Source organism: Phaethon aethereus (assembly GCF_964289735.1).
Source record: "Phaethon aethereus genome assembly, chromosome: 1".
Lineage (NCBI taxonomy): Eukaryota > Metazoa > Chordata > Aves > Phaethontiformes > Phaethontidae > Phaethon > Phaethon aethereus.
The window spans coordinates 183,417,241-183,443,669 of NC_138575.1; the positions used below are offsets into that span (position 1 = coordinate 183,417,241).

At 36.2% G+C, this 26,429-nt stretch overlaps 1 protein-coding gene across 3 annotated transcripts in view; it reads right to left on the bottom strand.

Annotated features, from left to right (window-relative positions):
• The window catches only part of TDRD3 (tudor domain containing 3), a gene marked incomplete at both ends in the record, with an annotated part of 104,523 nt that overhangs the window by 38,295 nt on the left and 39,799 nt on the right, over window positions 1-26,429 (bottom strand). The window contains 7 exons of one of the 3 annotated variants that reach the window (XM_081999418.1): window positions 1,304-1,444; window positions 2,179-2,328; window positions 2,934-3,005; window positions 10,495-10,636; window positions 12,774-12,934; window positions 20,167-20,232; window positions 23,407-23,491. In XM_081999418.1, the coding sequence (XP_081855544.1) occupies window positions 1,304-1,444; window positions 2,179-2,328; window positions 2,934-3,005; window positions 10,495-10,636; window positions 12,774-12,934; window positions 20,167-20,232; window positions 23,407-23,491 (817 nt within the window). Of the gene's footprint in view, window positions 1-1,303; window positions 1,445-2,178; window positions 2,329-2,933; window positions 3,006-10,494; window positions 10,637-12,773; window positions 12,939-20,166; window positions 20,233-23,406; window positions 23,492-26,429 lie in introns of those variants that run through there. The other 2 variants (XM_081999420.1, XM_081999419.1) reach the window with 2 other exon arrangements.

A 26,429-nucleotide genomic window follows, 5' to 3' on the forward strand; every position in this document is an offset into this window, starting at 1 on the left:
TCTTGGGAACAAATACTTCCTCCATCATAAACTTTTAGATTGCTAAAGTAATCAAAACAGAAGCTTCAATGACTGCTCATCTTAATCAAATTCAATGCAGTGATCACAAAGAACACTTCTCAGTAAGTATAAAGTTATGAAATATATTGGAAGGTGGCATTTTGGATAAAGGGACACAGTTCAGATTCTCCAATGGTAACCCACCTTACTCACAATGAAACATTACTTGTGACCACGTAAACATGATATTCCCAAGTCACAACAAACATATTTCTACTTCATTATTTTAAATATCAAATATTTGGTCAAATAAGTGGTTTAAAATACATTGTTAAAATAAATATTAAATTAATTCAAAAGAAAAGCTACATTAAAATATTATTTGATACGTTGAAATTGGAAGGATGAAAGTCTTCCTGACTAAAATTAATTAACAAATGTTAACATGGAAAACTGATAAGCTTATTTAAACAAGAAAATAAAACTATACTGTAATGTCCTTGTCCTGGTTTCAACTGGGATAGAGTTAATTGTCTTCCTAGTAGCTGGTATAGTGCTGTGGTTTGGATTTAGTATGAGAACAATGTTGGTAACACACTGATGTTTTAGTCGTTGCTAAGTAGTGCTTACACTAGTCAAGGACTTTTCAGCTTCTCATGCCCTGCCAGTGAGAAGCTGGGAGGGGCACAGCCAGGACAGTTAACCCAAACTGACCAAAGGGGTATTGCATACCACGTGACACATCATGATCAGTATATAAAATGGAGGGAGTTGGCCAGGGGCACCACGGCTTGGGAACTCGCTGGGCACTGGTCAATGTGTGGTGAGCAATTGTACTGTACATCACTTGTTTTGTATATTCCTTTATCATTATTATTATTCCCTTCCTTTTCTGTCCTGTTAGACTGTATTTATCTCAACCCATGAGTTTTACCTTTTTTTTTGCCCCCACACCCATCTCTCTCCCCCACCCAGCTGAGGGTGGGAGTGAGCGAGCTGCTGTGTGGTGCTTAGCTGCTGACTGGGGTTAAACGATGATATACTACTACTTTTCTTTTATGAGCACTTGTGTTTAAATTTTACTGTATCAGACAATATTAAGGTTTTTTTACAAAAATTACATTGAAATTCATAACTATCTCTGTAAGGAACAAAAGCAACTTCAGTATTCTAAACAGACTTCAAAATAAATTGAAAAGGAAAGCCCTTACTTCTCAGGGTTTTTTGGTTTTATTTTTGTTACATTTGTTTTTTATTTTTTAATAGTACACATTTATGGTTGAATTTAAGTCTTCCACGTTACCAGTTCTCGGTAGACACCTTCATTCTTTCCCTCAGGTTTTGTTATCTTCTCTTTCTGGAACAGTTCCCTGTTTCGATTCCCTCCAGCACTCACACTGAGATTACTTCTGCTACTACCACCACCTCCTCCAAACGTCTTGGTCTTTAGATAAGCACAAAAATAACATTTCAGTAAACAGAACTTATGAAAATAAGTCTTAATATTCAGCTAGTAGAAGAAGTGCAGTAGATGTCATGCAGCTGTGTTTTTTATGATTATGCTTTGCATCAACAAATAAAGCACTAATTTACACACACAAGAAAGATGAATTTATTAGGTAGGCCTTCTACTTTTTTCCCCCCATGCCCAAATGAGGCTGTAAAAGGGGTATATAGTTCTAGTTTTTATGACTTACCAAACAAATTGGAAAAATAAACTAAAAAGGAAAACCAACAAGGAACATAAAAACCTGACACGTTAGAACTAAAATTCCTAGCTGATCTTGCAGACCGAATGCAGGGAATCATAGTTTTTTACAAGTTGAAAAAAGCAGATGACAATTGATAACTTGTATTTATTACTTAAATCTCATTTGCTAAATTGTCAAAGCTACATATTTTAATAGATGTATCAAATCAAAAATCTCTTTTTTTATTAATCTACTAAATTTATCTACAGTAAAAGATTATGATACATTTATTAGCTTTATTAGAATAAGAAAATACTCATCAATCCAAAAGGACTCTCTTTTTCGGATTCAACTTTTCAAAGATACATGAGTAGCATTATAAGAAGGCAAACATCAGAAAGCATTCATCGTTTAAGAGAGAGATACTTAAAATAACAAAAAAAGATCAATCACAGTAAGTAAAATGGTGCAACACATGCATTCTAACCTCCTTGCTCTTCGCTACTTCTGCGATTGCAGCTGTCCTCTGCTTTTCAAATTCATCATTGTCTGCAACAGTTTTTACAGTATTTGTCATTTGCAGAGTCTTTCTGCGATCAAGCTCTCTACTGTCCACTTGCACATGAGAGGCACATTTCTGAAAATGCAGAAAAAAGTTTTAATTAACTCTTCTGCCTACTCTCATTTGAAAAAAATAAAGTATTATTCCATTGGAGTAGCACAACTTTAGATAAAGAATACGACTGCAACAATGTACACCTAGGCCATTTAGATATCTTCGCTGGAAGCACAACTCCTCTGGCCCACCAGAACAGACAAAAAGGATGACTTTTACATTTTCAGCTTAGTGCATGATGTCGCTAATACGATTCTCACAAATACCTTTGTCATTTATGATGGGAATATGTTAGTGCCTACATAGATTAGACAGGAAGAATCAAAGGCTCCACATACAAAATAAAATTTTAAGTTTGAAACTGAGAGAAATAATGTTAAATATAAGTTGCAAAATAAAGTGACATGATCAATGCAATTCTTTTTTTTTTTTTGAAAAGGCACAGTTTTTATATCCAAATCATCATTATCTAAGGTGATAGCCTTTCTCTAACTGGAACCAGGTCCCCTAGATATGATGATACAGGTTCATTTTTTTGTTGGGTTTTTTGTTTGTTTGTGGCGTTTGGTTTTTTGGTTGGTTTGTTTGTTTGTTTTTACAACCTGACAAATAGAAGCATACTATACCTGCCCAAAAGGTACAAAAGGGGGAGGGCCACCTTCTGTTCCAATGTTACTCCTATTGTGTTTTGCTAAACTCTGCAGAAGAAAATTGTTGATTAATAAACTGCAAACAAAAACCAGATTATATAATAAACATCTCTATTTCAGAAGGTACATGAAACTTGCAAGATGAACATTTTAAGCATAAAAAATAAATTCTATGATACACTTAAAATACTGGGGCACTTCACTTAAGCAAAGAGAAGGCTGGATGAAGGACAGGAAGACAAAGAAAATTACAAAAATGTGCAGAATCATGAAGACAACACATACAGCAAATAGAGAAAATTCAGGTATACACCAAAATCTACACTAACAGAACAAAGCAGCACACAAATAGGCAGATGTTTCTTTACATAGCACCCACTGATCCTGCTGTCACTGGAGGCTGTAAAGGCATACAATTTCAGCCTGTCTAAAAAGACATCAGACAAATTCAGCCTAGGGAAGATTCACGGGACCTTATGAACCTCAACACATGCCTGAGAGGAAACTGTAAAAAAGATGGAGCGAAGCTCTTTCCAGTGGTGCCCAGTGACAGGACCAGAGGCAATGGGCACAAATTGAAACACAGAAAGTTCCCCCTGAACCTCAGGAAACAGTTTTCTTACTGTGAGGGGGACCAAGCACCGGCACAGGTTGCCCAGGGAGACTGTGGAGTCTCCATGCTGGAAGATATTCAAAAGCTTACTGGACATTGCCCTGGACAACCAGCTCTAGGTGGCCCTGCTTCAGTAGGGGGAACAGATAAGATGACCTCCACAGGTCCCTCAGGTCCCTTCCAACCTCAACCACTCTGAGATTCATGAACGCACATCTAAGCAAATCCTTTCAGGATTAGTCAGGATTGTGTTCCCTGATAATGATAATACAACAATTCTGGATGCCAAGGATGAGTAAGAGCTCAGGCTGTATGAACTTCCTAAAAAACATATCTTTTTGCCACTGTTGGAAACAAAACACTGTACCACTAAGAACATTTTCCCTATGGCCTTATGAAAAGTACAGTACCTATGCTAAATTCACCAGCATACATCTTGGGATCACAAAGACCATAACAATAAGCATAAAAATTACTGATACTTAATAGTTATACAATAGAAGCACCCTAAACTCTTAGCCACAATCAGGCAAACAGCAACCTATGCCTGACAACAAAGCATTCTCCAATAATACAAACAGTAGCGAACAACAGTAAAAAGATGAATTTGTAAATCATTGCATTCAACTATCTGTTCATAATTGATAAACTTTTTCTTTTTCTTCATAAATTGTGAAAACAGCAGCAACCCGAAGAGAACGAAATTCACTGGAATCGACATTTGGTAATGTGTAAGCTATTTCATATTACACAGAAGTATTTGGTTTCAGAAGTGGAAAAAGGAAGAACAGGTCCCTTCATGCTGCTAAAATGCTTCAAAACATTATTTTGTATTATGCATCCGTTTTATCACCTTTATTTCTTCTTGTCCCTTTTTTCCCACTGGGACAGTCATGCATGATTATATACATCATTTACTACTCCCCACTGGCAGAGAAAGTTTTAATTACTTAAGGCTATATACAACATTTACCTATATATTTATTACCCTGATGTAAAACTGATTTACTTCCATGATAAGAACACTATAGTATAAAAATGAGTATGCTTTAAGCCATTAGACCATCACAGAATGTCTTAAAATAAGTAAGATATTAAATTGGCTAACTAATACCCAAATCAAAACTTCTGGTCCACTTTTCATAGAATCATGGAGTAGTTTCAGTTGGAAGGGATCTTTCAAGGTCATCTAGTCCAACCACCCTGCAAGGAGCAGGGACATTTGAACCAGATCAAATTGCTCACAGCCCGGTCCAACTTGACCTTGAATGTTGCCAAGGATGAGGCATCCACCACCTCTCTAAGCAACCTGGGCCAGGGTTTCACCACTGTCATTGGGAAAAATTACTGCCTTCTATTTAGTCTGAGTCTACTCTCTTTTAGTTTAAAACCATTACCCTTGTCCTATCACTACAGGCCCTGCTGTAGTCTGTCTCCATATTTCTTATAAGACCCCTTGAAGTACTGGAAGGCTGCAAGAAGGTCTCCCAACAGCCTTCTCTTCTCCAGGCTGAACAACCCCAACTCTCTCAGCCTGTCCTCACAGGAGAGGTGTTCCATCCCTCAGGTCATTTTTGTGGCCCTCCTCTGGACCCGCTCCAACAGCTCCATGTCTTTCCTGTGCTGAGGGCTCCAGAGCTGGATGCAGGACTCAGGTGGCTTCTCACCAGAGTGGCGTAGAGGGGCAGAATCACCTCCCTGGACCTGCTGGCCACGCTTCTTTGGATGCAGACCAGGACACGGTTGGCCTTCTGGGCTGTGAGCACGCATTGCCAACTCACGTCCAGCTTTTAATCATGGCGAGTTTCTTGGCAACTACATTAGCCAATTCCCTCAGGACTCTGGGATACATCTCATCAGGTCCCATAGAGTTGTGCGTGTGCAGCTTCCTCAGGTGGTCTCAAACCTGATCTTCTCTTACACTGGGAGTGACTTTGCTCCTCCAGTCCCTTTCTTACTGTCCATCCACTCAAGAGCTGTGGAAAGTGGCTGCCAGTGAAGACTATGGCAAAGAAGTTGTTGAGTACCTTGGCCTTCTCCTCATCCACTGTTACCAGTCTGCCAGTCTTGCTCATTAAAGGGGGTACACTTTCTTTGACCTTCCTTTTCTCACCGACATACCTGTAGAAGCCCATGCATTATTATTCTTTGCATCCCTTGGCAAGTTCAGTTCCAGCCACACCTTGGCCCTCCTGACCTCATCCCTACACAACCAGGCATCATCACTGTATTCTTCACAGGATACTTGTCTCTGCTTCCACTGCCTGTGCATTTCCTTCCTGCCCTTTGCTTTGACCAGCAGGTCTCAACTCAGCCATGCTGGCCTCTTGCCTTCCTTTCCTGGTTTCTTACACCTGGGGATCAAGAGCTCTTATACTATCGAAAGCATCCTTAAAGATCTGCCAGCTCTGTTCTGCTCCCTTGCCTCTGAGGGCAGTTTCCCAGGGGGTCCTATTAACTAACTCCATGAATAACTGGAAGTTTGCTTTTGTAAAATTCAGGGTCCTAACTTCACTCTTCACCTGCCCTATATCCCTCATGACTGCCAACTCCACTAGTGCATGATCACTGCAGCCTAGGCTGCCTCTAGTGTTATGTCACCGATTAGCTCGCTTGCATTGGTGACCAACATGTCCAGTATCGCATTCCATCTAGTAGGGCTGTATTCCCTGGCTGAAGAAGTTATCCTCCATGCACTCCAGGAGTCTCCTGGATTGCTTACAGTTTGCCATGCTACTTTTCCAGCAGATGTTGGGGTGGCTGAAATCCCCCAGCAGGTCAAGAGCCTGCAAGCGCCATGCCTCCTGCAGCTGGAGTAAGAGGGCTTCATCAACAGACTACTCTTCATCAGGTGGCCTGTAGTAGACACCAACCACTTTGGAGGCATTGCCTCCATTCTTCCTTCCTTGCCTGTTGCTTCTGAACAGATTGTAGCCAAGTTAACTACTTTTATTCTGGAACCAAAGACCATTTTCTAAATAATTTATGGTTATTAATTCCTTTCAAGGGTGGAAAAAAACCCTAAAAATCCTCCTCCTCATGCCTTGGAGTAAAAAACACTCTTAAGGTATTCAATAAATTAGTCAAAACAAAGCATGTAGGAGTGCAGAAATCATAACTTTTTTCTGCTTTGGTTTCAATCAGTTCACTTAAAGTACTTAAAGTGCTGCCTTAGAATTGTGTGTTCACCAAGGGCTGACCACTGTAGCATGCTCATACCTTCCCATATCTATTAACTCAAGCAGCACAGTACAAGTACTGCCAAGCCACTTTGCCTCCCCAGGGTAGGGGCTGTAGGTAAAATCAACCCTACACTTTTTTGTTTGGATGTAGAGAAACATAGGCAATTCTGGAATGAACTCCAGCACTGAATCAAATTATAATTGAAGTATTTATATGACAACCTAAGAACTTGATCATTTGATCATAGTTAGTTCCTCATGTCCTTTAGTCAGGAAGGACATGCTTAAGTTTAAGGTCAGATTTTTTTTTTTTTTTTTTTTCCCCAAATCAGAATCAAGGAAACAAATACAAGATAAAGACTCTTCCAAATGACTGTTCAAACATGTAATTTGGCAAATAGCAAAAAAGCACTTAAAAACCGACTGCATATTTACTAACATTTAGGTACATGGATTTTTAATCATAACAATCTATTGGAAAAATTTTTATCCAGAATAAAAGAACTCTGCCTAATGGTACGTAACAGCCTTGACACTTTCTTCTCAAGTAGCACCATCTGCCAAGACATAAGAACAAATGCTCTGGAAATTAAATTATAATCTGCAACAAATAAAAAGCAAACTGGTAACAAGTACAATATTTTTTAACTTAAAATTAAATTTGCTTGTAGCAAAGCAGTAACTATTATTTACAATAAACTCCATTATTCATACATTTAGTATGCTTCTTTTACCCCTTCTGCTGTATTTGGATTGTGACATTAAAAAAAACATTTCCTAGGGAATCTCTTAATAAACAAAGGTTTACAGTGTGAGACGTAACTTCTAGATAGTATGTACTATTATCCCCTTACACCTCTTTCTAGTATGAATTTTTCACATATACATAGAACCACTCCCTTTCCCCATCACGTAACCTCAATATTTAGTCTCATCTTCAACAAAATAGAAGAACTATTAAGTATAGGGGAGTACTTTACTTTTAGATAATATGTAATTTGACAGATTCTATTTTTTAAAAATATCTAAGGGCCTACCAAACAGTCTTACCAATCACCTCAGCAAAATTTGTTTCATCCTTTACTTACAAATCATCTGATATTTTTGATTAATAGAAATTTAAAGTACTCTTCTTTCATAACTGTATCAGCAATCCTCACCAACTGAAACAGCAGTCATCACCTGAACACTGGAAACACTATGCAGCAATAATTATGTGGAACTGTATTCTCACCTAAAGAAGTCCATGACACATTACCTTATATTTTCAAAAAGTCTAGAAAAAAAGATCACATAGTAATATTCACATTTACTCCTTCCTTATTTATTTACTGTCACTTAAACAGTGACAATTAAAAAAAACTTGAACATTCTAATCTAAGAATTACCTTATGATAAAACTGAATGCTACAAAGAACACATTTATTCCACAAGAACTACATTTGCAGTGTGATAATACTGCATTCATTCTACATAAACTGTCTTTGTAGTGCAAATCTTTCATTACTAAAACTTGATTCCTCCCAAAAGCAATTTCAAACATCATTCTGAATGGAACAAAACTGTAATACAACTATGCAACTAGAATCTGACAGACAGATGCAAGGGCAATAGTTTAAGACTGGACAAATGGCTTTAATTATAAAGTTTTCTAGTATTATTTGACTTAATAGCACTAACTTTTTTAGTAAGTATAAAAGAAACTTGTATCACCATCCACAGAAGAAGTCCAAGTAACAACTTCTCAGACATTACAGTGGACAGAAGAAAAAAAACTGCCTTCAAAACACATGACTTTAAACAGTCACACAAATACAGGTTTTCTGTCTTTTTATGCTAACACAGTTCAGCATTTCATTTAAGTTTCAGTAGTTCGATTAGACAAGGAGTGGCAATACCCTCACTCAAATATCTTTGACAGTATAACAATCTTGCTTATTTGTCAACCGGTCTCTTCCATAATGGTTTCTGAACAGGAAAACAGTGAGTTCACAAAGAAACTGCTATCAAAGTAGCATCTGGCTTCTACAGACTTGTTTGAGCACTATCTGTCTGGCTGTCAGTCCAGATATAGAACAGGAACTACGATTTCCAGTGGTCAAGGTTCATCTGTCCAAAATGATTTCTTGTCACCCACAGCTTATCTGACATGGCCACATTTATGCTGGGATGCCAATTGTGTGCTGTGAGCTGGTCAACAAGAAGATGATGATTATACTCTGGCAAACTGCAAGATGGAACCAGAGAACTGAGAGGACAGCAATATGCAACAGTTAACTTCCTATACTTTGTCTTACCAGAGTAAACCAGCGGAAACTTTGTTACCTCTCCTTTACATAACACATAAAGCAAAACCGGCTAACAAGTGCTGAACATGTTCTAGTCAGCAGCATGCCAATGGTTATTAAATGGCTTGCTTTCTTGTAAACAGAATGTGTTCCGAGTTATTTCTTGACATTGACCTCAAAAACAAATTAATATTTAGAGAGCAACATTTATTTGTTGAAGCCCAGGTAAAATAAACATGAAAACAGACTGTCCGAAGTATCACCAATAAAGCTAACCGATTCTATTTGACCCTCCTCTTACCAATTAGTTGGCATTCTTAAGAATGTGTTAGTTCTATATGTCTCTCTTCCCACCCCATCAACCTTAAAACTTAGTAGTTTTAATGGGAGAGAGAATTCAGAAGACTTTAGAGTAAATATGAATAAAAATAATAAAATTAGATGGTTTCTGCTGTTGGTCCCAGAACCTCCTTTTTAATCAGGCAGTTTCATTTAACACCAGGAACGTTTTAAAAAATCTACTTTCAACTATAAAAGCACAAAAAGGACGACAAACAGAATCTACTAGAAAGGACACTGCAACTCAAATGTTCAGATAAATTTTGGCCCAGTTTGCTCAAATCTATAACAAATAAATCAACACCAAAGAAGGCTAGCCGTAACAAAAACAACTGTGCCAAACTTAGCAATAGTAAAAGAAGTGCTTTACACAGAAATGACCATAGTGTTCATAAGCAGCCACTCTGTTTCAGAGATACGGATATAAAAATATAGAGATGTGTGTCTGTAGTAGTGATAGTTGAACCAAGCATCTGGGACTGTTTGGAGCAGGGTCACAACTTCCTGCCCTAGGAACTTCTACTTATTTGTGAGAACATGTATGAAAAAATCTTCCTGCATCAACTTTTGTTCTATCGGGACAGGAACCAGGCTAAAAAGGAGTGAAGGGGCTTACACATATTTATGGCTTGTTGAAAGATTTTAAAACCTCCAATTTGTCTTTCTAATCACAAACTTACCTAAAGCACTGATGAAATCTGCAATCTAGAATTCATACTTAAGAATACCAATTTCAATACTTTCCACACACTATTTCTTTTTTTTTGCCTCAAAAATATACAGTCTGCAGATGGTAATAGTAAAAGGCAACAAGCTATAATATTTTAGTACCAAACACATTGTTCAGGAAAGCAACCACCCATGATTGCCCAAAGTAAGTTTAATACATTTGATTAATGTTTTAAATCCTTGCAGACTATGAAAGGAATCAGGTCCCATGCAAATATCACTTTATACATAAGACCTATTTACACATATTTGGCTTCATCCACAAAAATATTTGGACAGTAAAGTTTTCTACGTTTTTCATACGATATTTCACAGTTAACACATTAAGCTTGATGTCATGAAATGTAATGCTTGTAAGACAAGCATTTCCAGTGGTGTTACCTCACCCTTTGTAATTCCCACTTTTCTACAAGATGCTCCACTTCACCTCCAAGAACTGCTGTGTTACTGTCATCCAACAGCAAGAATCCATTTCTCACTTCAACAATTCCTGAAAGCTTAATTTTTGTTCCAGGCGGAGTGTTCAGGCTAGAAGTAGAAACAAAGTTGAATATTTCAAATACATGTATTAAAGTCTGCCACCAAAAACATAAAAAACTCTACTCTTACTGTACTTCCAACATTGCCATATCTCATAATAAAAAATTAGCATCTAAAACCTTTGCAATAATTCCTTCAGTATGCATAGTACTTTTCAATAGCTTTATTGGAATGCTTTCCATTCATTACACAAAAACACCATATTGAAAATTAGATTCTGACTGAGATGAATGTTTGCAAATTGCCTGTTTGGTTAAATTCCAATTTAACAATACCAAACTACGGGTGTGATTTGTTTAGACTAACAGAATATGTCTCAAAATCAGTTGTCTAAGTTCCTTATCCTAGGATGCATTTAATAAACAGATCTCCAGATGGTTTCTCATCTCATTTGTTATAGACATTTAACTTAGGAGAAAACAAAGAGCTGTTAGAAAAGAAGCTTTCTATACATTACTAACAGCCAGGACTGTAGCAGAACAAATATAAAACACACACATCTTGTAGTGCTGCTTCTCTCATTATTCTATTCTTTGAAAGCATACACATGCTCTCTATGGTCTACTCCCACAAGGAGGTACCTACCTTCTTTTCATGTTAATCTACTCTATGAAAAACAACAGCAGATGCATAAAAGAATCATGCATCTCCAACCCATAATTGAAAGACATGACAAGCAGCACAATCTGGAAACTATGATTCTTCTTGTGAGAAACAGGACACAGTCAGTTATAACCATTCAACCGAGAGACAAAAACCTCTTCAAAATATGCTAAAGCTATCGTTGCAATCACAGGACCATTCCACACAGTAAGGAACATTCATAGTGCAGGTGGCCAATTTCAGCACTAGTGGCATTAACCGTGGCAAAAGTAATGTATTTTTTGATATTGTTCTGATAAAAACAAAGAAAATGAGATCAGAAAAAACAGACAAGAACGAACTACGGCAAAAAATGAAAATTATGCAAAGGCGAGAAGTAAATGGAAACCCTAGTCATGAAGAATTTCATATTTAAAAGAAAACTGTGATATTTATTTATTTATTTAAAGAAACCCTATGTACTGAAAGAGCGTATTATTCCAGGTTAGTAGTCCAACCTCAAAGCTGAAACAACCACACACAACACAAATTTTCATACAATGGTACTTGAAAATAAGAGCTCACATCATTATTACAAAGTGATTTCTCTGACATTTTTGAGATTTTTATCTAGAAGCTTTCAAATTATGTCTTCTACTGAGTCTTTAAGTATTTTCTGATCTAGAATCTACTTACACAGAAGCCTGTCTGCCTTCCTTTTCTGCTCTCTTTATACTCACATTGGAATAGGATATTCCTAGTTCTGCTGTCTCAAGCTAAAATCAAAATATCATTAAGTGTTCTACCTTTTAAGACAGCATCACTCTGAACTGCAAGCTGGCTCCTGCTCAGAAGGAGCAGTTTAACAGTAAAAGATGACGTTTAAAAATTAAGTATAAAAGACCTGTATCTAACTGTTGCAGCTAGCAAAGACAGAGGAAAAAGTTTGCATTATTTTAAATTGAAGTAATCTGAACTAGAGTGAACAGCAAAGCACAACATGACTCTAAAGACTAAACACTAGAGGTAATTTTCAACATCTTCATAACCAAACACACAAAAAATACCCATGTTCAACAGTAAATGGCTCTCTTACTCTTCATTTTTAACTGCAGAAATATTTAGTAATTGAATCCAAGTTAAAGCCTTGCCCATGGTAAAAGAGCACTACTTGCATTACATTAGGTGTGTCAGCCCTGTGACATTCCTGCTACCAAAGTCAGACAAAAGATCTGCTACTACTAAAAATTGGGAATTTGGCTCAAGTTTGCAGACACCCAAAATGCTGCGTGCTGTGTCGACTCCAACTCAGCAGATGGCTGCAAAAATCCACTTTCTTCCATTATGGACTCCAGCGTAAAGGTTACTGTAAATTACATTCATATACACCTTTGCAAGCTGAATTTCAGGTTCTCCTCTATATACAAAATTTGAAAAGGAAACCTGTTTTGTCAAGCAATTCTTCCACATATTACTAACGACACTTCCATTATTTTAGGGTATTTAAGTATCAAAGCAAAACTTTCTTTTCAGACTTCTTCACCTTATTTTTGACATGCTACTGTATTCTACGGCCATGCAGCTTGTGTGTCCATCAGTCATCTGTAAACGTAACATTCTGGGAGCAGCCTGAGATTCTTCATTATCCTTTGGTGCAGCAACATTACGTATTTTCTGTATTTGCAGAACACATGGCCCTTCCAGCTATATATGCAAAATAGAAAAGACAAAACTGTTAACACCATGAAGCAAACACACTGTAATATTTAGACACACTAACAGATGCCCCCAGGCAAAGGAAAGCGTTATTTGATCAGGCAGTCATGTTCAATTTCTACCACTCCTGTACCGTACATTCCTAATCATGATTTAAATGGCTTTTCAGAGAAAGAGTTGTGATGCTTCACACATCTCTGCGATACCAATTACGGAAAAGTAGTGAATGAAGGGGAGGGGCAGGGAATGAACAAACAAAACCACAAATGTTGTCACTTCCAACATCTTAGGGTAAGATCTCACATGGCATACCACTGGGTGTCACTGACAAAGTGTTCTACAGAAAGAAGCAGTCAGCTTTGAAGCCTATCTGGTTGTATCAAGAGTACATTTCAAGTATGACCACTTTGTAACCACTAATTAAAAACACAGCTTCTTCAAACAGAGGTACAATCAGAGCATAACAACCTCAAGGGACATCACTACCTGTTGGTTACCTAAAAATGCAGCATATGCTCCTATACACACCACAGTTTATGTTACCAACAAAAAAAAAAAATCCACCACAAGAAAAAAAAAAAACCACCACCAAACCATCACATTTTGGTTATAGCTGAGTATAGCCATTCTGATCCTTCTGAGAAATAAAAATGAATAATCTGTTGCTGCTCAACTGATCTCTAGCACCCAAGAGACAGCAGAGAAGATGAAAAAGCACACATTTCATCATCTTCTTCCCTTTGAGAAACAGAATAAGTTGCCCAGAAGAACACAAAATGAGAGCAGATAACCAAGAGGTAAATATATACAAAGATAAGAGAAATAAAAGACTAGAAGCAGTGAAAGTAGATAACTTAGAACATGAGGAAACAGGAACTTTATTTAGGATGAGAACAAAAAAAGAAAGGAAAATACTTTGGAATACCAATAAAGCATGAAATTGTACTAAGGAGAGGAGTAGAATAGTCACTAAAAGAAGCAAAAGCAGCACTCTACAGAGTTCACTTCTTAAATGGTTTTGTGATTTTGAGACAACCAGTAATATAAACAAAAATTTCTACATAATTCTCCCATTCTTCACACTTTCAAATAACTTAAAAATTTGAAGACACCTGCGTTGTTTATGACTTCAAGTCAAACTGTGGAAAATACAGTACTCGGGATGGAAGATTTCTCAAGAGCTGGAGAAGTTGTTTATTTGGCATCTACTGAAACTTCAAGTTTTCTTACCTGTTGGATGTTTGAAGAAAAGAGCATAAATAAGAACAACACTATTTTTAGAAAATGCTCATTGAACCTTATTTCTTTTGATAACAAAAGACCTATTCTGTTTCTCATACAAGTAGAAATTCTTCTTCCTTTATTTCAACAGAAGCAAAACTGGGTAATGTAATGTATAGTATGAAAACAAGTTCCCTCCTCTATCAGTTAATTACAGTAAAGAAACCACATTAAAAAAAAATTCTCCTAGATTTTCTGTATAGAAATATTCTTTCTATGGTAGTGAATAAACCACAGTGCCACATTCATGGGTTGCTTCAAAGAAAGTCTACGCTTGTCATAAATTAGTGCTAATAGTTTTTCAATGTTATACAATGTTTTCAAAGTAAGAAACACTAGGCAACTGAGAAGCATTTCTAGTTAACCACAACTACGTTTGTCACTCAGCTGAACAGTAGCTTTACTATGATGGCAATTTCTTTCACAAATTGTGAACAAATTCTAGTTCTAGCTACTTGTTTTTTGTTTTAACAGTTGTTTAGGAAATCCCTTAAAAATCTGGAGTGCAAAGAAATGAAGGCTAGACTAACTATCAATATATATGCCAATATTGTTCAGGGTTTTGCATCTACAGTGTCAAGCATATACTACAATAAAGCAGAGCTCCACACTTGTTGAGCTTGGACAAGAGTGTCTGCTTCTTTAACGAAGGAAATTACCTGTCACTTCAAAGAACAGGCATAAAAGAGTAGAGGAAAAATGTCATTTTCTCAAATATACACCACATTAACACGACAATTGTTTTCATGGACTTAATGGGGATCTTAGAGCATCAACGTCTCCCAGTCCCAGATCAGAATCTGAGACCTCTTCACAACTCAGATGTTGAATGTCGTATACAAGAATGTGAGACAATTTTTGTTTATCCAATAAAAAATTCTAGTCAATTATCAAGTATCCCAAGTAGTAGGACTGGTTATAACCCCACTATTAAGGTTACAAGTTGCTTTCCATTAAGAAACACAGATTTTTCTTCCCTTACTAGCACTTTGAACATTTTTTACAGTAATGTAGAAATATTCTGATACATCCAACATCACCTAGGGTTTCCCCCTCCAGGAAGGGGAAAGAAAGATAAAACATTTCAAAACATCAGCTAGATCAATTTAATTATTTGGACAATATGTTTGGCTTATGATTAAAGCAAGTTCTTTCTTTCAACGCTTCTACAACCTCTACCTTTTGAAAAAAGGGACTGTAATTTGACAAAATTTTAATAATACCTGGAATGAAAGGATACGTGTTTTGTAAAGGTATCTGGTTAAGGGCTATTTAGTATACGAGACAGATGAGAGGAGGAAAAGTAATAAATTAAATACACAGCCACAGAAACCCTAAAAATAGCCCATAATGGAGACGACAGTGAAGTTCCGAACTCTTAAAACTCACGAAGGGCCACTGAACTGTAACTCAATAGCATATCAAGTCTAACCCTTCCATAGATCTCATGGAGAAGACCAAACTCATTACAGGATGGACACCAAGGCTGGACATGAAGGGCCACCAAGATGATTAAGGGACTGGAACATCTCTCCTATGAGGAAAGGCTGAGAGACCTGGGATTGTTCCAGCCTGGAGAATGACAATGGGCACAAAGTGAAACACAGGAGGTTCCATCTGAACACCAGAAAACCCTTTTTACTGTGAAGGTGATCAAGCACTGGAACAGACTAAAGCAAGGCTTTAGAGTCTCCATCTTAGAAAAGACTGAAAAGCCCACTGGACATGGTCCTGGGCCTCCAGCTCTAGTTAAGTAACCTCAAATAGTAATTAGAATCACTGGCAACTTAAATTCTAATCACTTACCATCAAATTGTTGGTACTCAGAAAGCAACTCTCTGAGCTCAGAAATTAAATCCTTTCCGAATGTTTCTTCCAGAATGAATGTCTCCATTGTAATGGAACATAAATACTGAAAAGCAAACCACTTATGTCTTAACTGTAATATCATCACTAAGTTATAATGTATAACTTTAGAGTCTTCTTTGCATTTTTATTCCATTAAAAATTCTTAAGGTATATTTACAATATATAGGTATCTAGATGGAAATGGAAGGTTCAGCTTTTTTAAATCCTATGCAAATGTGGCCATCTTGTGGTTAATACTGGTAATGTGCATTTTTTTCAAGTCCTATAAAACACAGATACCAAGGAGTGAATAAAACATTTCTGTGTATTAATGACTAAAGTTGATAATCACCTGCAATGGTCAAATACCCATGTTGTTTCACACAAGGACTCTATGCCAGCTTTTATGCAAATACTTGCCTATTATACTAAATATATACTATACTACAAAATAAAGTCATTTTCTATGCAAGAACAGACATCCTGTGTTCTCAAGATACAGATAAATGTTACTGATCCTAGTCTTGGATAAGAGGAACAATAGTAGCATATAATTTCTATTGTTTCCCGAATCATTTAAGAACCACAAATGACTGCTTTCTACTGAGAGATTATGTTAAGAAGCTACTCCTGTCCCAACCATATGCTTTACTTCATAAAGCAAATACTCTCCTTTATATAGTTCTGTAATATAAAATATTTGTATACATTGCAAGCTCAACAGAAGCACTTATTAAGTACTCAGATTTGCTTTATTCTAATAAAAAAAAAAGGAAACTACAGCTACAAAAGCGAAGATTCAGTACACTATAGTTTTTATCCCAGACTATTAGATAAACAGAAATCATTCTCAAACACAGAATTTTTCTGTGCAATCATTACTTCTTTTCAAAACCTGGAGGATTATCTTCCTCCAGCAAATGGTTTGCAGGTGTTTGTTTTGGTTTGGGTTGTTTTTTTTAGAATGATTTTGTAAGATCCGCGATCCAAATCAAAACAATTAAAGTAAGACTGATTAAAGTAAGACTTTTACCAGAAGTTCACATGTAAAAAATCCTGGCTCATTACCAGTACTAATAGAAGTATGTAAGTCCCTAGGATTTAACAAATACCTTTTGCTAAATAAACATTTGTCTTTAACAAAGACGATTAGGGCCATAGTTTTCTTCTGTCCTGCCTGTCTCCTCCAGCTTCTCAAAATTCCTGCTGCTGTTGTCAGGAGTCATTATGTAAGAGAAAAAAATACCTTTTTCCTCTGTATTTTCACTCTTCAACCATTAAAAAATGGAAGGAGTCTGTAAGCACTGACCTCTCTCAACTATCTGTCAATCTGGGAAACAGAAATACCTTGAATCAAACAAACTTTCAAAAATGAAGTTTGGATTGGACTGGATTCCTGTAGCATTCAATCCTATTATCCAGTCCTCCATCTCCATCAGCTACAAGACAATCCCATGCAGAAATTTATCAAGCTCCATTCAGTAACAGTTTCCTTTTTTATTTAGGATCCTACATATTGATAACGTACTGATGTCTTGAGTTGTTGCTAAGCAGTCAAGGACAATCCAGCTTCTCATGCTGGTCTGCCAGCAAGAAAGCTTGGCGAGGACACAGCCGGGACAGCTGACCCAGGCTGGCCAAAGGGATATTCCATACCATATGACGTCATGCTCAGTATATAAAGCTGGGGCAAAGAAGAAGGAAGGGGTGGAGGGACGTTAGGAGTGATGACATTTGTCTTCCCAAGTAACAGTTACACGTGATGGAGCCCTGCTTCCCTGGAGATGGCTGAACACCTGCCTGCCGATGCAAAGTGGTGAATTAATTCCTTCTTTCACTCTGTGTGTATGTGCGGCTTTTGCTTTCCCTATTAAACTGTCTTTATCTCAAACCATGAGTTTCCTCACTTTTACTCTTCTAATTCTCCCCCCCGTCCCACCGTGGTGGAGTGAGCAAGCGGCTGCGTGGGGCTTAGTTGCTGGCTGGGGTTAAACCATGACACAAGTTTGACAGGGATCCTTGAAAAATAAACTCCATTTTTCTCAACTTTTCATTTCCTGAGACGTTCAGTTTTGCAAAATACAGATGCATTTGTGTGTGTACAGGTGCGGAAGGTTTTTCCCATGAAAGGGTAGCTGTTCTCTCACACATATTTCAAAGCACTAACCACCAGAATTTTCAGGCACACATCCCTCATTTTTGTGCAGAAGTTTTGTATTTTATGGAAACAAACAGCACAATTGCATCTTCTCTAGTTTCAGTTGAGAAAAATTAAAAACCCGAGTGGTGACTTGAGCAACTAAACTATAGACATTTTAAGGCATATAAGTAGATTCTCATATATACCATCTACCAAAGTTTTGAGGAAATAAATGACACTTTTACTTTCATTTGACCACTTGAACTATGCAATGACAACAGAAATTTAGAAAACATTATTTCTAAAGGAAAAGGACAAGTTACTAGGTATATTCTGAAATGATGAATGAAAACTGAACAAGTACCTCTAAAGAAATCCCACCGTAATGCAAGAAAACTCCAAAAAAATCCCTAGTACTATTAAAGTCATTTCGAACGGAAACCATATTTCAACAGCAAAACTAAATAAGGCAAGCATTACCATACCTAAAACCTTAATACTCTGGAGAATTACATTTAACCAAATATATTTGGACCTTGTGAATATTACATGATCTGAAATGCAAAATTCAGTAGTACTCCAATCAAGCAACTGAAAAATGAACAGTGCAAAAACAGAGGACATAAAAAGCAATTATTTTCCTTGTTTTCCCTATTTCAAAAACAGGATACTGAAGAGGAAGAAAAATATTAATATCATAGACATAAGAAACAGCTAAATCAAATTATTTTAGGTAGTAAAAAATAGTTAAGCACTGAAGTATCTTGAACAGCATGTTACCCAGAAACCTAAACAGGTAAACAATCAGTTTCATAAAATATCACCTTGATTATTTTTGCTTTGTTTTTCTTTTAAGTAATACCTGCAAAAATCATAACTCCACATAATAAGAAATAAAGTTAATAAAACTTTTCCAGGAAAGTTAGTTTAATAAGTAATATGTTGCATGCACAGACTGCTACCTGGCTAAAAAACTACGATCCTGCAATACACCCTCTCTCACGTGGGCTTTTCATACCTGACAATAGTGTTCCTGCTGCTGTTCTTGTAGAAGCCAGTGTTTACAGCAGTCACCACTCCATTGAGACAATAGTATCACCAGAAAAAACAAGTCTGAACAGCTCTTAACAGCCTCCCTCATCAATCTTGCTTTCTTAAAACAAGCCCACTTTGCTTTATCACTATTTGAATTTCAGCAGTAATGAAATGTTTCCCCAGAACTTTCACATCAGTGACATAAGCTGTCAATATTTGGAAGTTAGAGATAACAATTTTAATTGAGAACTACTACTATGTTTAAAATAAAATTCCTTCACTTATTCACTCTCTTAACTGCATGTAAGGAAGAAAAGAAGAACGGTGTACTGAAAGGGCCAAATTTATTTTTTTTCTAAACATACATTAGAAATCTAGTACATCCACGTTATGAGCATAATACTATACTGTAGCATATAAAGTCTGATACCACCTAACATGGTTTATCCACATAACCTATAGGATACAGTCATAGGAAAAGTGTATAGCTATAGTCATGTATATTAATATGTCAAGTAATACAGAATCAATATATATCACTATGTATCATAATCATACAGCTGCTTTGCTTTATTCCTAATCTGCTTTGTTGCCCTCGCAAGAATAAAGGAAAAAAAAATTAATTTCTGATACCATGTCAAGATCAAACAGGTTAAATGACTTCTGAGTGATAAATTAAATTGCTAGGATTGTTCACATTTATTTAAGCATTTCAAAGTTGAGAAATAAAAGAGTCCTCTCTTTAGGAAGCCTAGTGGGCAAGCTGATACGTTCATATATTTATCCTAAAATATACTGAAATACTGGGTTCTTTTGTACATGAAATAATGACAAAACCAGACTAATGCAGCATAGAAGGCTGTCATCACATAAGTATCACAGAACACAGAAAAAGTGAAGCAAAAACATTGTCTACCTTTTCCACCTTTCCACCATTGATGTCACTGGGGAGAAATTTCTTGCCAATCGTTCTTAAATCTGTCTGAAATTAATAGAGGAAACAAGATAATATTAACCTAAAATATCCTGTTTCAAAAAAATAATCATAAAATAGGAAGAAGAGTATTTCTTCTATAACATGAACTGTTTACAGACTATAAAAAACATCCCTCTAACTGCATATGATGAAAAAATGCAATGACTAAAGAATTTATAAAGAAAACATTTGTTTTTTAAATTATATTCTTGTTTTAAGCATATTTTCAAAGATTATTAAAATGCATTCAATAGAATAGAAAATAAATAAGTAATGCTTAATTATTGGACATAACTGACATTTAATACAGGTATGCTTCTTTCTTTACTCTCCATCTGGCACTTAAGAAAAAAAGCATTTTTAGTTTCTGCGTTTCTACATGCACAAAACCTTCATAAAAGGCTGGGATGATTTTTGCAATTATACCTAGACTAAAACCTTACATCATATTTCCATTAAATGCTTTTTATCTTAAATGTCTGATTACTTCTTTCAGGAGTGAGGTAAACAGCTGCATGACATTATTCAGCAACTGTGCAACACAGCCACTGACAACATTAGACTAAAGAATTCATACATTCAGAGGAACAAATCTCCACAACAGCACTTTCCTCACCTAACACTGTGTGGACAAGCATACCAATGTCGGTGATGTGTGACAAAAGGATGGACTGGATGGCTAAAACATGCAGCATGTAGAAATAGGAAATGGAATAAAAACTAATAAAACTTTACTTTTTTTTTAATAACACTTTTTTGTGTATTTATCTGTGTTAAAAAAATAAACCACAGCAGTGCAGCCTAGGACACCTATGTCTTCTAAACTCTATTGCTTGGAATAAGCCTGTTGTTTTAAATAGAACATACTGGTGCAGATTACTGTATTGAAGCTGAAAACCCTCCTTATATGTTATGGCCATAAACACTTCCAAACGAAGGGCTAAGTGTAATTTGCAATAGAACTTGTACATTAACTTGCCATTAATATATGCCAATGGATTACTATTCCAGCATCCTAACCTAGATCTGAGCAGTACTATATTTTATTATCTAAAACACTGTAAACAATTGGTTTATTCTGTTTTTTCAGCAAGAAACATTGGTACCCTACAAATAGAAAACTAATTGTAGGGATGGTCTCCTGGTATATTTACTCTGAGTACCTACAGAGAGGAAAAATGCTCAACCCACTTCTTGTTGCACAAGATAACCACAGATAGTGATAAGAAACTACATTTTTGTTTTTGATCTGAGTCCACCTGAGGGAATTCATTTGTCATCTGTCAGTTATTTATCTCTGAAGAGCACACAGGCTCCTACAAAGTGTTCCCGTATGTTCCATATCCTTAAAATTGACAACTCTCCAGCAAGGTGCTTTTCAATGACAGTAGCAGGAAGGGGACACAACTTCCACAAACTCTTGGCGAGATCTTATACAAAATAAAAACATTTGAAGGACTGAAGGTACATTTGTGTCTATCTCATACTTATTTAAGCAGCTCACACACACACACAAAAAAAAAAGTCAGTTGACTTCCTAGTTTCTTCTGCCTGAAAGGCGTCTCTAGCAGTCAAGGAAAGAATTTTTAAGAGGTGGAATCTAAATTCACCGTTATCCAGCGGTTCAAGCCACACTGCTATTCCCTACTTAGCCAACAGGCAACTTAATCTTCTGGGCAAACAACTGACTTAATGACTAAAGTACTGATAAGCAATTAAAACCGGCTTTGGAGTACTCACATAACAATTCTGGTTTATTTTATAATCTACCAAACAAATGGGAAATACAACACAAAGATGCACAAATGATCACGCTAGCACTTGTTGCAGCATATAATTACATTCAGGGTAATACCCAGCAATTTGGAAGTATTATATTTGTTTTTTTATAAAGCAGCAATGTATTCTCAGATACATATAGGCATGCTACTACATCCAGAAACCAAATGCTTATATTCTGCATGTTTTGCATTACATTCTTTGCACTGTAATTCTGCCTTACTCCTTTTCAAATTCATTACATGAATCAGTGCATGCGTACATATGAGTGATCAAACACATGCTTCAAAGAATAAATGAAATACCAGAGTATTTCAGAGTATCACCTTAAACCAACAGCAGCTGAATCGTGAAAATGGACAAAATATCCTTAACAATTCTCATTCACAATTTCATTAAGAAAGAGTATTTTTCTCTCAAGCTTTCTACTACACTGTTTTTCCCCTTAGAGCTACATATAGTTATTACAAAGGAAGATGTTTACATAAATTCATACACAGTGCATACAAGCTTTGAAACTTCAGAGTATGGATGACTGAGAGGTTTTAAACAATGAAAATGTAAAATTCTCAAAACTCTCCCTCATGATTTTAATAGAATAAATTAAAAATAAGTAACAAATACATGGATTACATAGCTGCCCTATTTTTATTGTTACTGAAAGGGAGCAGATTTACTAATGTTTACCAACAATGTATATACTAGAATTCTGAAAAACAGGAATTCACATGCACACTTTTCTCTATTCCTTAGAAGTACTAAGGTTTATTGCTTCCAAGTTGTCTCTCTACCTTGTGTATTTTTGTATTTATTTGTTGGCAGGAATAATGACTACTAGCCCAGATTTCTCCAGTAAATCAAAAAATCTGTTTGTGGCTACATAAATGCATACACATTACAGGGAAATTCACTAATAATTTGAATATACTTTAGCGAGTGTTATATCCAGAAGCCAAGCTAAGTAAGGGTGTTTTATTCATCCCAACAAACTAGTATTTTGTACCCACGTCAGCACTTTTTGCATTGCACTTGCAATTTTATTATTGTTTGTATTTTGACTTTAGATTTGCATTTCATAAACATAAAAATATTTTCCTATTGTAAGTTATGTTGTTTTTTCTCCAACAGGTTTCACAGTTTGAAATAGGTACCATTTCCAAACACAGCTCAGAGTACATACATGCAAGGAGAGAGGTAGGTAGTCAGTGCTTTACAAAAAAACCCCAAAAACCAACAACAACAAAAAAACCCACAAAAAACCAAACCACAACAACAAAACAACCAAAAAAACCACACAGACAATGGTACACTTAATTAGCCACACAAACCTACACTTGGGCCATTAGATATAACTTTTTTAGCATTATTTGTCAGAAAAGAATTTCCAAAATCATAACTTACATTAAGGGCAACTAGGATAATGTCATTTGTATTGACTTTTTCCGAAGAACTTATGCAAGCTTCAATTCCTTCATCTGAAAGATACCTGTTAACGGAAAAAAAAAATATATTAGACTATCACATGATGTATCTATTAGGCAAATACTTTTTCTGTATATAACATTATTGTATTTAGTCCGTATCTTTTGTGCCAGTGAAGCATAGATTTAAAGATACTTGGAAAATTACTTGATGTAATCCGTTTCCTTACACTGAGTAAGGGGTTTCTCCTTCCATGACTTCTAAACAAAAATTAACCCCCAAAAAAACCCCAAAAACCCTCTACTAACAAAATAGCAACAGCCATCACCATGATTATGTGAAAGACGGTAACACTAGTCTCCTCAGGCCTGCCTCCTCCCACCCCCCCAAATTATAGGAACCTGGCTTCAAAATCAACCATTTGGTCTTTACTTGGTGTAAGTGGCATACTTTCACTCATGCACTTGCAACGGGAAAAAAAAAAAACAACACCACCCAAAAACACAAACAAACAAAACACATCCCATACACAACACAAAACACAACCACATCTGCTTCTAAAGAGCAAGGCTGTACAGTTAAGCCCTCAAGGGCTGGGGCACATAAACACTGCCGTCCTATAAAATATATTCTTGTTTGCCTTGGCCACAAGGCAATTGTTAATAGTGGAAGTGCGTTACAATCAAATATGGTGAAAACGTTTAAATACAAGTAGAAAACCTCCTCCACAATTACATTTGGAAATGGCATTTGTGACCGTCATGGTGGCGGGATCAGTATCTTTCTGCAAAAATTCTGTGAGCATAAAATAAATCTGTTCATCTGAAAACTAAGCAAGTTTTAAATGGATTCAGCTAATCAATTCAAAAGGGTTGACCTATTCTAACCTCCAAAATCACTTTAAATCAAATGTAAGGATGTAACTGAACAGTTAAAAAAAAAGCATATATAAAAATATAAGAAAAAACAATCTTCTTTTTCATATATAAAAGGCAGACTCTTGAGAGGAATACGGTGGCAAGATGGGTGGCTTGCATGGGAATGCCATATTTCCCAGCTGAGCGACTCTGTGCTTGAGTACTATGACCTGTGAAGATTCAGGTAATTACTGTGAATTAGCAAATGGATCTCATTAGCTGGAGTCAGAAGGTAAAGCAGAACAGCATTTCCACTCTATGCCAAAGGAAACTAGAACAGGTATGTCCTACAGGCTCTATCGTACTCTTGAGGCTTCAACTGTGGTTTAATGACACCAATAGACTTCCTAGAAAGAGCAATATCATAAACTCTACAAGTGTATTTTCTGTTATCTTCACCATAAAATTGAACATAAACTCAATAACCAGGGTTGGGGGGAGTACAAAATCCATAAGCTGAGTTTTAGACTGTTGAGATTCCTCCTCTTCTGCTCCTAAGGTAAATGAAGTCGTTCTTCAATTCTAGTGAAGCTAGTAAGACTGCAGTTCTCTTATGGAGTTTCTAAGCCTAGCATTCAGGTGTAAGCACTACCACTTTCAAGAAAAAAAAAAATTTTTAGAGAATGAATACACAAGAATCTGACTTAGAATTAAATTTTCCCCAGATAGTTCAAAATTGATTAATTCTGCTATCACAAAATTCATGGCTGAGTATTGTTTTACTTTCTCATTTCAATGTAAAGACTGAATCAGAGCTGTCAAAATCCCACTCTGCTTTAGTCAAAATTTTCAGTTTATAACTTTTTAAATATAAATTTATATATACATTTTCGGTTTAGTTTGTCTCATTACTTTGGAAGTTTTTTGAGACAGAAGGATAAAGAGAAACACAGTGGAAAAGACTATTTATTTTTTTACTTGTGATAATTTAAGCAACAGCACTTAGCAGAAACATTGCCCGCCTGACTGAAATCTCTGCCAACGTAACAGAGGCACCAATCGTGAAAAACCCCACTGGGGACATCTGTTAGCTTAACTTAAGCAAGCACAAAAGCTTTTCAGCAAAAGATCTATTAACATGGTTATTAAAACGGTCTTCAAAAAAAAGCAAAATCTATGAACATTAAAGCAGGGGGGATATTTTACAGTTTGGGTTTTGTTGGTTTGGTTTTTATAGATATTTATTACATGAAACCATAAATTACTTAAATCCACAAAAAACAATTCTCAGGATCAAAATTACTTTCAAGAAGAAAGTCATTGATTTGATCCATCTCAGAAAAACTACGCTGAAGAACCTCAAGAGAGAAAAAAACAAAACTAGGAGAGCTTTCCAATAACGTGTCAGGTGCTAGTTCTGTGCAACAGGATGCAAAAGTGCAAATTCAATCAGAAATGGTCAGGAATTGGTCACGGAACAAACCACAACCAGGAAACAGTGTACACAAGAAGAACCCAAAACACAGCTTTCTCCTTCTCTAATAGAAGCTTGGAACTAGTATATAGCAAGTCGGTCTTTTCTATATTGCCCTAATAACTCCTTTATACAGAAACAAAGAAAATCTAAACATGTATTTGGAGTACTTAAAACCTTACAAAAGTTCTTACTTAAAATAATTTTTTGTTTTAAAATAAATGTATTTATACTGAAAAACATATCTACATCTCTCAAGTACGAAAAAGGAGTTACAACAGGAAAAATTAATTCTTTAACTGGCATAATCCTTTCCCCACAACACACAATTTATTATTCTTACGAAATTGCTTTTCCAGGCTCTGAACAAACCAGTCCCCTTTTCTATCCAATCTTAATAAGGGAACGTGATATGCTGATGGTGAGGCATTTACAGCATTCTAGCTTTTTGTTCTCTGCATTAGACGAAGGAAAAAAAATCTGACCCTGAACTACCAACAGCAAAAACCTCCTCTAGAGTCAAAGAGAATGGCCTTGGAGCTCTGTCTCTCTATTATACTCATTTGAATGCCTCACAACATCTACATTACCCATTCTGCGTATTTTGTAAAATGCCATGACCTATTACAACCTTAGATAATGCAGGATGAACTACAATGTGATCCTATTAC